The sequence below is a fragment of the Myzus persicae genome, unplaced genomic scaffold, assembly GCF_001856785.1.
Source record: "Myzus persicae strain clone G006 unplaced genomic scaffold, MPER_G0061.0, whole genome shotgun sequence".
Taxonomy (NCBI): Eukaryota; Metazoa; Arthropoda; class Insecta; order Hemiptera; family Aphididae; genus Myzus; species Myzus persicae.
The window spans coordinates 218,935-237,225 of NW_019101213.1; the positions used below are offsets into that span (position 1 = coordinate 218,935).

Below are 18,291 nucleotides of genomic sequence, written 5' to 3' on the forward strand. Positions count from 1 at the left end.
GAAATCCAAACTGCAGCGTATAATATTATATTATGATACAGACTGACGACGACGTTCATATTATGGCATAGTTATTTTACTATTTTCGGAACTCTGTAACATTATAGCATTGAGATAAGTTTTGCCATTCATCTTAAAAAAGAAACACGTGATATGTATATTATAAAAAGTAAAACTATTACTATATTACTATACACATAGTCACGGCGGACTTGTTACGCAGTTCGTTTTTTTATGTATATAATATAGATGTAGGTATTTAATATATTTTCGCTTCGTTTAAGTTGTTTTTCAAGGTATACACTAGCGGTAATCTGATTATGTCTAGACTGTCTATATAGGTGTGGCAAGTACCCACTGACAGTTTTTATCAGTGCTTTTTTATGATTGTAACACCTCAAATATTCGCCATAATTAATCGCATTTGCATATTATTGTTATTGCTGTAAGCTCGATGACGTTCGACGGGAACCGAATTAATCTGTATTAGAACATTATACATATAAGTATATAATTCGTGAACAGGACATTTTTGTGGTTCGGATGCTTACGGAAAAATAATGAAATACAAATAGCTCAAAAACAGTGAAAATGCCGTGCATCTACGGTTATTTTTGAGTTAGAACAAAATTGTTATTTCTCTCTGCCATTTAAATATATCATCATATATAGGTATTCTCAAATATTAACGCTTCTTATACATATACCCTAGGTACATGCGAATTTAAGTGTCAGCATTATTGTCCCTAATATAGTAATTAAAAAAAAATTATTATTTGTTAGTGTACATGCAATATACACAATTTGAAACTAAAATAAAACAGAAAACGACAGTTATAAATAAATTACACTATGAAGAAAATAAAGATGAGTTAGTATGAAAAATGTCCAATGTCCATGTCCTTTATTGTGGTGTGTATATATTATGAGTAAATAACGATGAAAATTATTTATTATTAAATGATGAAGTGTAAAAAAATATGTCCTTTTGTCGATACACGTTGTAATGTTGTATCTATATAGTAAATAATTAATAATAATATATATTAATTATATAGGTTCATGTAACAATTATATGAATTATGAACTCTACTTCTGTTGTTGATTTAAATATGAAAATTGTTCGAGTAAATTCCTATTCAAATGTTGCAATTATGGCAAATAAAAAATGAATTTCGATTATAGCTAAGTGTTTTTTGCTGAAGTATGAAATAGATGTTTTAGATATCAACACGTGTATTATTTTTCTTTATCAAAGTGCATTACTATGATTATGTATACCTATTATGAAATCGATACTGGGACTAGGGAGTTTGTTTTATTTGTTTTACAAATTAAAGACGTTTAATAAATCATTATAACTAGTAAATTTTTTTATTTTTTTTCTTCTTATTGGTAGCTAAAAGGTAGTTCACGCTTGTTTTTTTTCAGCTTATGAAAAAAGAAACGGTTTTTAGTTTATCCAAATGGTATTCTCATTGGTTATATATTATATAACTTCTATTATAATTTTAAAAAAAGTATGGCGTTTACATTTTTTTACAAATATATTTATTAAAAATACAAATCATTCGCCCGGGCAACGTTGGACAGGATAGCTAGAAACATTAAAGAACAAATTATTTTACAAGATAGTAGTTATTAAATAATTACCTAAACAGGAATTATAAATTAAAGTAAATGATCATTTTAGCTAAATATGACATATATAATCATATTATAATTTAGTGAAATTATACTTTCAAAGGAATAATTAATATTTTATAGGAAATATTAAACATAGTGAGTATCCATATACTAGCTATACTTCAAGTAAGACATTTTCAATTATATATTTTTATTTACGATTAACTAATCAATACTATTGATCAAACAGTAGGATTTATACATTTATATATAAAGATGAACGCAAGTGTGTTTAAAAAAAAAACATTTATGTATAACGTACTGGCTATCAAGTTCTAGAACGATTATTACTATTATTTTGTATCACAAAAACAAGCGAATTAAAACAGGAAAAATTGAACTTTATAACCCCGTATGTAGCTTTTGGTTTTAAACATAATAACACATGTACCTACGCACATACCTATATTTAGACTATATTCGTACAAGGTGATTCTTTTGAATGTATACACTAATTATTTTCTCAAAGTGTTTAATATTTTTGAAAATAATTTTTTTCACATTATTCGAAGTCATCGCAAAACAATATTTTAAATTGTACTTTTTAGCTTAGACTGCTTAGAATGTCCTCTCAAATGGGAGCCACATCTAACCTTTAAATACTTGTATAACTAATTAATTTATCGTTAGTTAATCAATTTTTACACATTTAAATAACTTAAATTTATTAAAAAAATCAGAAAATATTCTAAGAAAAATATTATTCCGTTCCGCAATGACTTCAAAATACGGGTTCAAATCGACTAAAAAACATTTCTAAAAACGCTAAAACTATCTTCGAGGAAATTCCCCCCTTAAAAATTATCACCCTGTAAACACGTGTTTATGCGCGCGTGTGTGTGTAGTGTGTGTATTCAATTACCACGTCAACATTGTACGGTAGAATAATTTTTATTAATGAATACTGATCGCTGGCGCGGCTCTGTACTTATGTTTTGATCTTCGAACCGTAAGTCCGTAAAATAATGCTCATCAGTATAAAATTTACCATGCTATTCGAGTTGAATAATAAGTGTGGGTACTGGCACACAATATTATTTGAAACAGATGTCTGAACAGTGAACATGCCAGTGTTGTGTTTTCAAACAACGCGTTCATTAACATTTTTATTTTTTATTAACGAAACATAATATTATTTTTCAAAGTGGAAGTTTTGAGTCAAACTTGACTTTTGACAGAACGAAAATTGCAAATACGATTCAACTATGTAATACCATCACTAGGTACCTAGTTGATATGAATGTAAGAAATGGCGTACCGATGAGAATACTTTTTAAGCTGTTAGTGTCTCGAGACTAAAACGGGTAAAGGTGTTTGAAAAATGTTAAAAAATAAAATACAAAAATTTGATTTTTGGCTGTAAAAAATCATCTATAGATCATACAAATGCATACTTTGAAAAGGCGAGTCCTTATATTTTGGTTTTTCCTCAAGTTTTAAAATTGTTTAGTGTTCGCCGCTGACTGCGTGCTAATGGTAGAATATAATACTATTGCAGGCGTTATTCGTATAGGTTATGCGTACTGAGTTTATATGTTGTAGATAAAATAAAACTCCATCAAAAGCATTGACAAACAATATAAACAAATGTAAGTCCCTAAACTAGTTATTATATAGAATATAGATACGTATTTGATATAACCTCCTACAACTATAAATTCATATCATTAATCAATTATGATAAATAAGTTTTCTTCCAACTTCTTTCAGATTATAGATTGACTAATATAATTGTACGTAAAGCTAATGTGGTTAGTAGACATTATTCAAACCCTTTCTGTCGGTCCAAAAATTTGTTTCTAATTTATTAATTAATTTGTTTTTGGTGACTACCGTGTACACATGTAGCAGGAATTTATTTGAGTATTATACAAAATAAAATGTATAACTAGGTAGGTATTCATTTTAATATGTATAATCCTAACTACAGATTAAGTCATTAAAAAAAATGGAACAAGCATTTTAATAATATCATAAGAATACAGTACTGTATTAATATTGTTGTTTGTTTGTAAAAAGGCCTAGTAAATTACATACATAGGTAATTTTTTCCATATAAGTGTATAGCTGACATATAAATATACAATAATTGTAAGGTCGCTGCGGGAACAAACAACATTAAAACAGTACAGTATTCACCCTAAAAATATTGTTTCAAAGTTATTACAGTCGTATATTTTTATTAAACAACTCTGAAACTTGTCGAAATCATGATTTTAAATATTAAAATTTAAAATACTCAGTTTTGATTTTGTATGAAACATCAAACAACACGGTATAGCTTAATTTAGGCCATATTTATCAAGGCAACGATGTCTTCATAGGCGTCGTGGGGTGTCTGATGGGTTTATTTGTCGATTAAAATATAACTTTAGACGTAACACGTGTATCGCCTTAATAGGTACATTGTGATATCTTATTTCCGTCGTACTTGAAGCGTGCGCAATGTGCAAAATGATATAACAATTTAGATTGCAACGAGTCTAAACGGTGAATACTCATTTCAATAATTATAAGTATATTCATTGCAAAATAACTAACTTATACCATTTCATAAATGAGCTCTCCCCTTCAGCACAACCATTATGCCGTTAAAAGCGAAGCTGTGCAACTGTGTATTTTACTTAATTGTTATGTTTTATGTTTATTTATGTATATAATACACATAATATTTATGTTCTAATGGTAAGCAGTAATAAATAAATAAATATGCACAAATAAGTGCCTAACCTAAATAGTGTACGTTCATGCTGGTAAATGGTAATATAATATTATATTGTGAAAGAAAGGATGACGAAGAGCACACACTCATATTCAGAATTAATAAACGTAGAGTCGGAGACCGTGATGGCGGATGCCATGTTCAGAATCCAAGTGGAAAGTAATCGGCGATATAGGCGATTATGGAAAATAATAAAAATGGTGCAATAATATTATTCACATGTAAATTATTGTTTTTTTGGAGAAAAATTTTTTTTTGTATTTGGTTTGATGTATATATTATATAATACCTGAAACCTGTACTCACTCGCGAAATGAATCAATGTCTATACTACTTTTTATTGTTGTGGTTTTTAATTTTTTTGACAACGACCTGTTTTTAATGTCATATATAATCTCCAGAAACAGATTAGGTACTCATCTAACCGTAGATGATTTGCATTGGATTTGTTCAGAATAAATTGTCTGTTTTTTCAAATTATAGCCCTTAATAAAAACAGAAAATATACAAATAAATTTAAAACCGTAAAAGAACATTGCATTTTTTCGAAACACAAGAATTAACTTGGACAATTAGTGGGGCCAATGAAACAGATCACTCCGCTCTTAGTAATAAAATCTGTTACAGTCATTCATTATCAGTACACCTAACTAAGATACACAGTCCCGAATTCAACGCGATCCCGAAACACTCAGCTCATTTGCTGAAGACGCAAAAATGTGAATATAATAATATAAAACACAAACGGCTAAACGCGCATCATTATATCGCAATAACGATGATACAGAGTGATTCTCTTACCAATGCTCAATCTTATTTTATGGTTTAAAATTAAACATTTATTCATATTCTTATTTTTAGAATTTTTTAGAAAGTAAATTTAAATCATTTTCGAGTACTTTTTCGAATTGTTCACCATTTAACCATAATTATCTTGTGGAGATACAAATTCATTTTTTTCAAACGAGAACCACCGTTTTTACTATAATTTATTTTCAGATCTTTACTGTAGTTGGATGATTTTTCTAAATTTTAAAGCATGTATCAAATGATATTCGAACATGTACCCCCAACATAGTTAATAAAATAATAGTAATGGTCTTGCATATAATTACATAAAATATAAAATAGATGAAATGTTTACTTTATTACTTAAGTAGTACATATCTACTCGTATACAATTTTACAATATTGTTAAATTTATATGAATTATACATATTATAATTTTCAAATCATAATCTTTGCACACAAATATGGACTATTGTATGAGTATACTAAAAGTTCTAAAACTCTAAAATTTTCGTTTAAATTTCATTTTATAAAGGTAGGTACATCGAAATGTCAAGAAATCTTTTCTCTTTAACAATATGTGGTTTACTTTAAAATAAGTTTGTAGGTTAGGTTGGCACAGAACATACCTAATAAATAACATAAAAAATCGAATAAAATACATTCTTTAAGAATATTTACAAAATCCAAAATTAGAAATTGAATTTATTTATTTTTAAAGGATATGTTGCTGTGGTGAATGTTAGGGAGCATGTTCGGTGAATCGCCTTGTATAATATTTAGGTATATATTTATACAGAAACCGAGGTGATTATCCTCAGTCCGATGTGAAAGACTATATATATAATATATTTGGACACCCACCCATTACAAACTTCATAATGGGTAGGTGCACCTATTATACCATGCGATCTGTGTATTACTATATACTGCATAATAAACTATATTAGATGGTATCACGGCGGTGACTACTGACTATGTATAATTTACATGAACTGTCAATAAAAAAAATCTGTATTAATATCGGAGGAGGACATAAGTGCCAAAACGAGGTAAGCAAAAAAATAAATCATACCGTACGAATTAAAGGACTCCACAAAGACACACTCATTCTAGAACGTCCTTGCACTTAAGTCATGGCATTTAAGCAACTTACACGTAATAAGCTATTCATTGATGAAGTTAATTGATACCTAAATATATTTTTTAGGTAGTTTGATTTCAAAACTTACATTTTATTATTAAGGTTATTATAATTATGTTTCCTGGTCGAAAAATATGTTAAATGTGATTGTTACTTATAGGATGTCGCTAATAACTTGTTGTTAATACTTTAAACTCATTTTATTCATACGTTTGCTTGTGTATAAAAGTGGTCTCAAATTGTTAAAAATAATTTAAATTTTACTAATTTAATGTCAATTTTTAGTTTTTTTTAATAAAAAATTACTAACGGGATTTGTATAATTCGGTATTTGTGTCGAAAAGTCTAAACATTAAAATATTGCACTATATCACCATGGTCTATGTTAATATATACATTTGAATTCATGCCTATTTATCTGAATTTTATTTATAATTCTACTATGTTAAAGATATAATTTTTTGAATACAAATTACTATAAATACATTACATAGTTAAATATTCATTAAAAAAAAGCACGTATAAGACTGCTCCGCTGTAAAATATGTGTGAAATGTACCTCGCCTTTAAGTAAGACGTAAGTCAGTGTAATTACTAATATACTAATTAAATAAATCGTTGCATATGAAACAGATTGTGTTAGAAGATAGTATGTCAGCCTATATTTTATATAAATAAAAATATTTTAAGATATATTTATATTAGTAATACATAGTAATAACTAATAGTTGATTTAACTTTTGCTGAAAATAATGAATTTTTAATGTTATTTATAGCAATGTTTTAATGTTATTCAACTTTTGAGTCTATGTACCGGTAAGTGAGAGAACAGAGAATGGTGTGAATAGGTTCGATTCATACAGCCATACATGACATGTAAGTAAATAGAAATTTTCAAAAAAAACTCTTCTCATCATCAATTTACGATGGGAAAAAAATGGTAGTTCACGTTAAAATCAGTGTGTATCACCGCAAGACACTCCTTATAAATTGCATAAAAAAATCTAAAAATTTGAAAGTATGTTTCTTAAATATAGGTAATACAAAATTCTCAAAATCTTAAATTGAGTAAATTTATTATTCATATTGAGTGGATGGAAGAGTATGCTCGACGAACCACTCTGTATAATATAGAGGTGTATATTTATACACTATCCAAGGTGATTTCTCAGTAAAAGATTGTAGACACCCATTAAAAACGTCCAAACGGGTAGGTACCTAAACATAATGTGATCTGTGGATAATAAACTGTATTAGACGGTATTAAACTATATTACTTAATATAATATACTGTCAATCAAAAAAAAAAAAAACGGACTTGAAGCGTTTTCGCTGTAATATATTCATATATTATTATAAATTATAATATAATGTGGTTAGTGTAGTTTCGGCTGTCGAAGACTGTCGAGTACCCATCTATTATAGGTGTGGATACATATTATTATATAAATTATAATTGGCACCGTTCTGACGTGCGATCCATACCGAGTAATATTATTATTGATATACTGAAATGTGGTTAACACAACGTTGGACACATAGGTATTTATTATTGTCTAGTACATCTGTTCTAGTTTTTTATTTTTTATTTTTACTGTTTATCGCCACTCAAAACTTCTATTAGGTCTCTTCGACGAATCAAATTACTGTACAGTAAACCGTCAAACTAATTGGACTCGATGGGATCAAATACTGATAAAAATGTATAGGTTGATAATATATCTATTAGAATATCATAATATGACTATTAAGTTGAAAGAATATTTTTTCTATTAGAAGGATAATCAAACAATTAAGACTAGAAAGGGGGGCTCGACTATACCTCCTCGGAATTGAGCGTACCGCGTCATTCAGTAGGTCACTGAAATAGTGTAATGTTTGTGTAAATATTAAATTCAATGTTAAATCCATGCGAAAAATGATTCTGAGCTAAGATTATGATTCTAAACAAACAAATTCATTGGTTCTCCAAATTTTGGATTGTAAGCTTAACGGAATCATGAAGGTTAGGGGTACGTACACTTCTCGAACAAAAATTACAAATGGTTTTTAAATTTATGTAATCGATAGATACTATTTACAATAAGTTTTAAAAATATTATACAATTGTATTGTTCTAAGTGTAAGTCTTACAGATACCTGATAATTACCTATTTAAATTATAAACATTTAGATACATATTATATTATTTATATTTTCATATTTGTGTATGATGATCGGTACCTGATTTATTATTTTGTAGGTAATTACTAAAGCTAGGATTTTGGTGAATTTTGCATTTTTTTTCTCTAATTGTTATAAAATTCTATACAAAAACTAAATTTATTTCGTAATATAACAATTTAAATTATGTAATTTTTATTGCATTTTTAAGGTCAATTTTAAGTAATATTAGTACATTACAAATATTACGTTCATTTTGAGTATAATTATAGTAATTTTTGTTTATTTTAAGCTTTTTTTAATATGTGTTGTAAACTGTAAAGGTAATCCCAATTAGTGCCTATAGGCAATTACCTACTCCAGTCCATTGATATTGAAATAGTTATATAATTAATTGTCGATTTATCCGATAAGATTAAATATCGGACGAACCCATAACTATTTAGGTATACAAATAGCTTTAGTAGTGAATTCGACTCGCACCTATGTGGTTCTACCGATCTTAAGTGTACAAAATGCCAAAAATTAAGTTAACAGTAGGAAGCAGTTTACGTAGTTTTGTGAGCGAGCGGATGACACCAACGCCGATATTTTTTCTACGGGTATGGTGCTTTTTTGTAAAGTTTGTAATGTTGCAGTTGCCTCCGACAAGAAATTTATAATTCAACAACACATCAGTCGACATAAGCACGCTCGTGGAATTCAACGAAAACAGAATGAAGTGAAACAAAATACACAAGTACTATTACCTAATTTAACAAATAATAGTGATCAATCGTCATTTAATTTAGAGCTTTGTGAAACATTATTAGCAGCTAATATTCCACTTGCTAAATCAAATAACACACATTTTAGAATTTTTTTTGGAAAAAAATATAAAATTTCAAATCCTAGACGAGTCTACATTGCGTAAAAATTATGTTGAAAAATGCTATTTAAATACAATACGAAATATTAGACACTATGTAGGCGAAGTAATAATTTATTACCATATATTTTTTTAAATCATACACCATACTTTAGGCCATACTCTAAACCATACTTAAAAGACTTACTCAGGCGGCCTACTTTTTACATACACTCAAATTATGGTTATACTATGTCTTTTTTTGAATGTACTCTACCTATACGTGAGCAATTTTGTTCAAAAATGTATACCTACCTACATATTTTAATATTCAATCATTCTAGTTACCAGAAATATATATAGAAATCACCAATAATTACTATACTATCCAATAGCATATCTAAAAAGTATGTTAGTCAAGAGGACTTTATTTTTAATTAATTAAGTTAAGGAGTGACCTATAAGTTAGCTATAACGAGGCAACGATATGTTTTACAATCACCCTCGTATAATGGGTTTTTAATAATTTTCTAATATTTTTTTTTACTTTAAGCGCGATGTTTAAGATCAATCAATCATGGTCGATAGGCTAGACATAAATAATATATACCTACAAATATTAACTATGACGCTAGACCTAATATTTAGGGGTGCGTAAAAAATGTATTTATTTAATGATTCAGTATGATTTAATAGACCTTCATTAGCCAATAAATAATGTGTACAATACCATATTATTATTATTATTACCGAGTTCACTATTGGTTCTTTGAATATTTATGTAATTCGACAGCAATTTTCTTCAGATTTGTTATTTTCCCAAAACCTATTGTATATTGTTATAATATTGTTATTTGTTATAAATTATAATATATTATAAAATACCCGTTCATTCAATCGCATGTATCGATGCTTATTGTTCGCCAACGATAATTGAATCGTTTCAATGCTTTTCGAATCGAATAACAGTTGATCGTATTATATTATCAATCGTATTTGGCATAGTAATGTAATTTATAATCTCGTATACTATTGTGTTATTATTATTATTGTTATACCGCTTCACAAAATATGTACCACGAACGCAAAACACGAGTTTTCGTGTATCTGAGTTGGCGTTTTTTTTTCGTAGCATTATTCGATTTAAAAAAATACATAACACTAAGTTATAATAATATAATATTTTGTCATTCAATAAAACAAATAAGTAATAACACTATACAAACATGACAACATAACTGACCACCGGGGCAAACACAACGTCACCGTTTTTTTTTTACTCGCAATATTTACGATATAATATATTATGAATTAATTTAAAAAAAAATAACATTGGCACTTTTCCTGTTGTTCTTGCTCTCGAATTAACAACGAGACGAGTTAAGTGTGGGGAAAAACGACTCATAACGAATCGATCGTGTTAATGTTAAAATATTGTACATAAATCAGACGGCCGTTATAGCTGTTGAAAAAAAATGTATTATAAAAATGACGTGTGTGCATTTACTAATATACAGTAACAAATCTAAAATATCTCTATCGGGTTTTCATTAAACGATTGTATACATAAAATCATAATATTATTGATATTATGCGCTGAGCTCGCGATTAATTGTCCGGGGATGGTTTGAATATTTTTTCAAACGATTCCGAAAAAAAACAACACACACAAGTTTTACAAGTTCACATTTTTTTGATTATTATTGTTTTGAGTTGTGATAACGGCGCCCAACGGGAGTTCGATATTTTGTTGGCATTCATCGATGACCCAGTTTTAAATAAAATATATGATGCAAAATATTATTGTTCTCTCTTATATTATTATCGTATATAAAATATAAATATTGAATCAGATATTCAACACATCATTAAACACGACATAAATTAGAGTTTTCGATATTGTTACAATCATCAGTTTTTATAATGTTGTACCTAATACTATGATGTCTAATGTATGTGTTTGGAAATAAATATAATTATTAAGCTTGCACGTTTAACTATTTTTAATTATTGTTGTACCTGAGTCGTTTCACCCCGCTGGACCGCGAATTTTCAAAATGTATGCATCATAAACTGCTATGTAGAAGTACATTTTATTGGAGTGACACTATATTAACGTGTCACTGGAAATATTTTGCACATTTTTCAATAACAAGGTATACAGCTCCATAATTTTGTTACACAAATTACTGGCCTATAATACTGACTTGCGCAGTTGTGCAGTTCATGGTGAATAATACTTTGAACAAAATTATAAAACAAAAAAGAAATACTACTATAGACTGGCATTACTTATTTTATTGCGAAAAACTTAAGACCATCATACAATTTTACTGTAATTGTATAGCATTATGCTGTGTTTTCGAAAATATAAGTTGCTTTCATTCATTCAAAATTCAACCGTTTTCAACATTGGTTTTTTCATAAATTTGCAAAATGGGCATTTTCAATATTTTTTTTTTAGACCAGGGTAAAAGGCTAGTTATTTCTATATTACAATTTACATTAAAAAACAAGCATGTGTATCAGTACGCATAACCGAAGTGAATACTTAAATTAATTAATAACTCGAATTGGAATCAAAATATTTTACACAGATGTATAATAATGAACGTATATATAATATATGCAGTGTAAATAAAAATATGGGTACTACTTATTTATTTAATTTACGCTTAACGCTAAACGTCAAATGTGTTAATAAAGGTCCTCCGTCGCCTATGAAGAAATCACTTCAAAAAAACTTCAGTAAATTATCTGTATTATAGTTTGAATTAGAGCTACTGACATCCCAATGAATTAACATACTGTTTATTTATTATTAAATATCCATCCTCATAGAAGAATATATAGCCTGTCAGACCGCTTTTGCTCAGAATCGCTTTAGATTGCAACAATGAATTATCATTTAATTTAAATTTTAGTGACTGTCTCGAGTGTGCACTCTCTACACGTACCATACAGCTGACCACTAGACGACTTCTACTGGTTTTTTTTTTAAATTACGTTTTTATAACAACTTTAAGACAAATACAATAGTATTCGTATAATCACACACAAATAAGAAGTACCAGTTACACTCAACCTACGTAAATGTCACTTTTGATTCTATGTTTAGTATTGTTTTATTTATATATTAGAGGAAAAGAATGTATATGTATATATAAATGTTTTTGTGTAAATCATAAATGCACCAAATTCAATCGACGTATGTTTTATAATAATCAACAACATAAAGCAGTCCCGAAGAATTTTTATCTCGTGATACTACGCATTAATAATATATGTTTCCTTTTATTTTTGTTACGCTGTAATAATGGTTGATGTTGAAGAAAGAATACGCTGTGACATTTAGTTATCAACCGTCTTAACCTTTTTAATAGAAATAAAATATTCTATATATTGTATACATTCTTGCCCAACGATACTAGATGAGGGTTAATACTAAATAGCCATAGTCACAACACAACGATATATTTTAATCTATCATTAAATCGAAGAACTACGAAACAACATAATAATCTACGTGATTAATGTTTTCAAGGCGGTCAACACATTTTAATTGTTGTTAGTTTTCATATTGTTTAGTTTTGACTTTTGAGACAGGTAATCAATTCAATTCGAATTTTTTTTATGTACCCTTGCAGATGACCATAATCTTATTCTAACATAGGTACTTTGACTCTTGACCCCATTGTATAAAGCCATCTGAGTATATATTTTATATTATAGTCAATACCAAATAGGGAACATGATGATTTTATAGACACGCCATAATAATATGCCGTTAACAGTAGAACAAATGAACCATATTTTTTAGAATACTTTATTTTTGTCATAAAAAAAAAAATAGAAACATTTGAACATAAATGATTCTAAAATATCATGATAAATATAAAACGCAGAATTAAAAATTAAAACAATTCTTGTATATAAATTCATAATGTACATTATAATGCAAGACACGTAGAAATATAAGAGATATTGTCACAAAACTCATTTGTCATAATTCTTTACAATATATCTAAATAGTTTTTATTTATTGATCTTACATTAGTTTCGGTGACAGTGGCCACCAAGCTTTCTCTTAAAATACATTTTGCTTAAAAACTAAATATATGGATGGACTCTGTTCCTTTTTGAGCAAATATTCTTTTAACAATATAAATAACAACAAAAAAAATGTTTAAAAAATACATCATCGGTAGTTTAATAATCTAAACTTTTTCATGGCTCGATAATTATGTAATTTATATAATAATGAGTGAGACTTTCATAATAATATGATAGTAATAATTATAATAGTAGCAAGTGAAATACAAAAATAAAACCTTAATTCCATACAATCACAGATTTGGTACGTATTTACAAATTAACATTCTAATATTCTAAATTCTAATTTCTTCTAATCGACGTCGTAAGACGTGCGAATTAGGAATAAAAATTCAGATTTTTGGAAGACTTTTGAGCTGATGTCGCCAATATTTATATATATTGGCCGACAAACTTAAAACTAATAAAATATCATTGTATGTACATAATAGTCTAAAGTGCAGTAGTATATACATTAATATCGATCCGGACCATCCTGCGGTGTGGTGCAGTGTCCTTTTCGGACGATAAAATGTTTAATAAATAATATATTTCCTTAAAATCTAATAATGTGAGAAGTGTTAATAGTGGTGCATGAATATAACGAGTGTAATAATGTGATATAATATGTTAGTAGTATAGTGCACATAAAATATTATGTTTAATGATTTATAGTGCTGTTTATGTGATTGAGTGCGTATAATATTAGTGTGCATGTGGTGCGTGTTGGTGCGATTATGTGATTTAAAACCAGTGCAAAAAACGGTGCGTGAAATGGTGCATGTATAAATATAACGTGATGGTGCGAGTGTTAAGTAAAATAAAATATAAAATAAAATACAACGATATTGAAAAAAACAACGAAAGACATGGGGCACAGGTGGTACACATAATATTATGAACATTACAATGTTGTGTATACCATTACCTACGATATAAATGTATATATGTGCGGTGGACGATTTACGATTTCCCCTCCCCCCACCCGCCATCGTCAAACCAAGTGCGCGGTCGTCGAGGGTCGTCAACAGTCGTCCATGTGCAAGTGTCGCAATTTTTCGACCGCGTCCGCCGTCGGGTTGGAGCAGGCCGCCGGTGGTGGTCTTTCGTTCTCGCCGTTCTCCAGCATCTCGTTGGCCGCGTTTTGGGCGCGTTCCTTGACGTCTGGTGCACGGCGATCGTGCCCGGCCGTGAACAGATTCTCCAGGCTCTTCCAGTGCTTGTTCAGGTTCACCCTGGCCGACCTGGTGATCAGCCGCAGACAGTTGGCATTGTTGTCCCTGTACGGTTTCAACGCCTATAGAATGGAAAAAATTGATTAAAATCAAAAATAAAACATTATAATTATACATATAGGGGACACGATTGCAGGCGACTCCACTGTTATTGTGGCTATAAGACATATTATTCGTCGAGCGCCCTCGTTCACAAGATATAATACATCATGTTACCATTACTATACGCAGGTCAACATATTATCATTGTAATATTATTTAGCCATAGGTACGTACTTGTTTCAAGTCGTTGAGACGGTTGGCGTAGGAATTGTTGTTGCGGTTTTTCGGCATCGGACCCATTTTCGGATGCTGACGGTACGATGCTCGGCACATGACTGCGGCGGCGACGATTTCAACCGATGGTCTCTGACGGCTATAGTATACAATGTATACACGGCGGCTGGTATGCGGCGATGTTATACGTCGAACGTGGGAGCGCAGAGACTCGTTCTTCCAGGTGCGTCGTTTCTCGGAGAGCGCGGCCAAAACTCACAAGGTAGCCGTCGTCGTCGGGTCCCGGATCGGAATGCGGTCCTGATCTCGTCCGCAGCCACCTTATATATACTTATTATATAGACCCGCCGCCGCCGCCTCCTCGTCCCGTGTGCGAAGAATACAACGTACCATGTGTGTGTGTTGTGTGTGTGTGTGTGTGTGTGTGTGTGTGTGTGCGTGTGTTTATCCATTGTCGTTCCCCGTATGGCATATACGCACATTACTATTATAACGGCTATAGGTTTAAGAACCGCCCCGAAAAAATGTATCTGAAAATCTTATATACATTATTCTACTACACGTTATTGTGTTTCCCTTTCGTTATAATTTGCATGCGATGTAATATATTCTATGATATGATAATGTGTGTACACAGCGTTTTGACTCGTCTGTAAAATATATAGCATTAAGAGTGCTCCAGCACTTCTGACTCCCTCACACACACCTTAAAAGTGTTAAAGGCAGCTATCGCAAACAAGCGAACATTGTACATAGGTAGGTGCCTAATGATGATAATACCGAGTACCGTCCATTTAAAGAAAAAAACTACAAAGGGATACGCTAAGTTCATCAGCGCAATAAGTTTAGGTAGACACGAACCAGTCCCCCTTGGCACCCTCTTATCTGTCTTCCAATTAAGAGAAAAATATTAAAAGAAAATCGATCAGTGGATACGTATGTATCGTTATAGGTAGATATGTTGTACCAATAAATCTACTAGTATCGTGTCAGAGAACAAAGGCAACACCCGATCTCAACTCTCTCGGATGGAATATATTTTGCACGTCATGTACGTTGTTAATGCAATAAATAATAATATTGTTATCGGTTTTCATTCCTGCGTAATATATTATTATTATTATTATTGTTTTTCGATGCCTTTGTCTGGCGTACGCCGATTACACACGCCAAAGCTCTACGGCGCATCGTCCGAAGATGCGTTTTATCGACGAACATTATAATCATATATTTTTATAGTATTTTATTATATGTGCGCATCGACGTTGCATGTAAGCGTGCATAGGGTTATTTTTTGCATCTTACGTACGCACGTATAACATTATAATATTATCCGTGCACGTAAATAAGATCATATAGGTAAATATTTTCGTCGTTAAACGCGCACTTTTCTGTATTGTTGTTTTTGTTGTTGTTGTCGTCGTAGTCGTTTTATTGTGATTTTGGCGGGACAGATGAGTCATCATTGGCTCGGGATTTATATGCCCTAAAATATGCACTCGTACACCGAAAATCCCAATTATGAAATATTGAAAGTACAGCACAATATTAAATGTAAAATATGATAGTAAGAAACATTTTTTTAACAGAAAAAACGTATGATTTGAGTTTTAAATTGATACAAAACAAGATGTAAAGCAATGTTTGTATAATTTCGTTTATCATTGTATAGTTATAATTTCCAAAAAAAAAATATATGATGTAAGACAGTATAATTGAGTGAGTAGACTTTGAATTCATCTTTTTTCTTTTGCTGAATTGACAGTATTTGTTAAATTAAATTTTTATTTCCTCGAAATTGTACATTAAGTATTTAATTTGAGTGGGTAATATTACAAATTTAATACTTATACATTTATTGTATACGATCGACGAAAATTATTGCCTTCAAAACCATTTATTTAGCTCTGATGACTCTAGTAATATATTATAATATAGCTGCTATATAACAATAATAATATTTCAGGGCCAAGAATTTTTTTTTACATTCTTTAAAACACGATTGAGCACAGATATGTTAAGCAACCTAGCCACATTCAAACCAAATTTTTTCAATTTTTTAAAAAACCCAATACCTTTTTTTCATATTGAATCGCCACTGCTCCACATGAGTAAAATCACGTTAGCATTACTTCCCCTTACGCAGCATCGTTTATTGCAACAAAATACAATACATTTAGGTATGTGCACAAGCATTGCCCTCTGCAGTGAAGACATTCACTCTGATTTCCTTAGAGCATAGGTGTAAATTGAGAGGCTTAGGGGAGCTTAGAACCTAAGTATTTCCTCACTTAACCTTGTGCCAGTATAATATATTATATTATTGTATAATATTATTCACGACTTTACGTGTTCATTGATATTTCTATATCTCCCCCCTCTCCAGATTTTAAATCATATCTATGCGTATATTAGCGGAGAGTAAATATACACAAATTCAAGCTTTACAAGGGTGAACATTATTTTCTACCCAGACTTAACCTTCACAATTTACAAACAAATTTATACATTATTTGTATTACTTCGTCTTGGTCCGACCACCCTGGCTGTCTCGTATTTGCAGCCCAGGTCTCCTAGGACTGTTTTGAGTCCACTATACCCTTGAATACATCAATACTATTATATCAAATTGTAACGCACGCATATTATAATTAAGGTGAATATCGAACGTGGGTTTTTTTCAACTCATACAGTCGAACGTGTAAATAACAAGAAGAAAAATAAAAACACGTCATAATAATAGATCGTAATAAGTATATTATACCTCGTTATATGCCGTTCATGGTACTCTGTTAGTCTGTAGACATTTAAAGTAATCAAATATTAAAATGTGACACCATGTATATAATATATGTACAACCATTCAATTGTAAACTTATTTATAAAATTTCAGAGTTATAGTGCGACCATAACGCATTCAAACACGATAAAAACATTTATTAACTAACGATCATGCCCGTCTGAAGTGAACAATTAGTCATCTCATGCCGCTTATGGTAGAAGGTATATGATATAGTATATTAATAGACTATGATCATACATAATGTTATGAGTCCGAAGCCCATCCGAATCCGGAAAATGCAACCATCGATTTACGTTATCGTGGTACAAATTATGCATTTATGCACTTTATGTCTGCATAATAATATATATTATGAACTTCTGTTAGTACATTATGTTACAAACAAAGCCTGATTTCTGCAGCAGTGAGTGAAGTGAGGTCTTTCTGAAAAACTGTGCATTCGGTAAAAGTTGAAAAATTAATTTTAATCGGGTTATTACAATATTACTGCAAATGTTTTTATGACCTATATAATACAGGATCGAATACAAATGA

General features: G+C 30.1%; 1 protein-coding gene across 1 annotated transcript; it reads right to left on the minus strand.

Moving 5' to 3' along the window:
• Positions 1-13,258: 13,258 nt before the first annotated feature.
• Positions 13,259-15,273, minus strand: LOC111028225. Its single transcript, XM_022306782.1, has 2 exons — positions 14,955-15,273; positions 13,259-14,740 (listed from the first exon to the last, which is right to left on the minus strand). The coding sequence occupies exons 1-2, from the start codon at positions 15,051-15,053 to the stop codon at positions 14,468-14,470; spliced, it is 372 nt and encodes a 123-aa protein (XP_022162474.1). The 5' UTR covers positions 15,054-15,273; the 3' UTR covers positions 13,259-14,467.
• Positions 15,274-18,291: the final 3,018 nt, after the last annotated feature.

Coding starts and splice junctions, on each gene's coding strand:
- LOC111028225 (XM_022306782.1), bottom strand. CDS start 15,053: ATGTGCCGAGCATCGTACCGTCAGCATCCGAAAATGGGTCCGATGCCG. Junction 14,741..14,954: donor GTCTCAACGACTTGAAACAA/GTACGTACCTAT, acceptor TCCATTCTATAG/GCGTTGAAACCGTACAGGGA.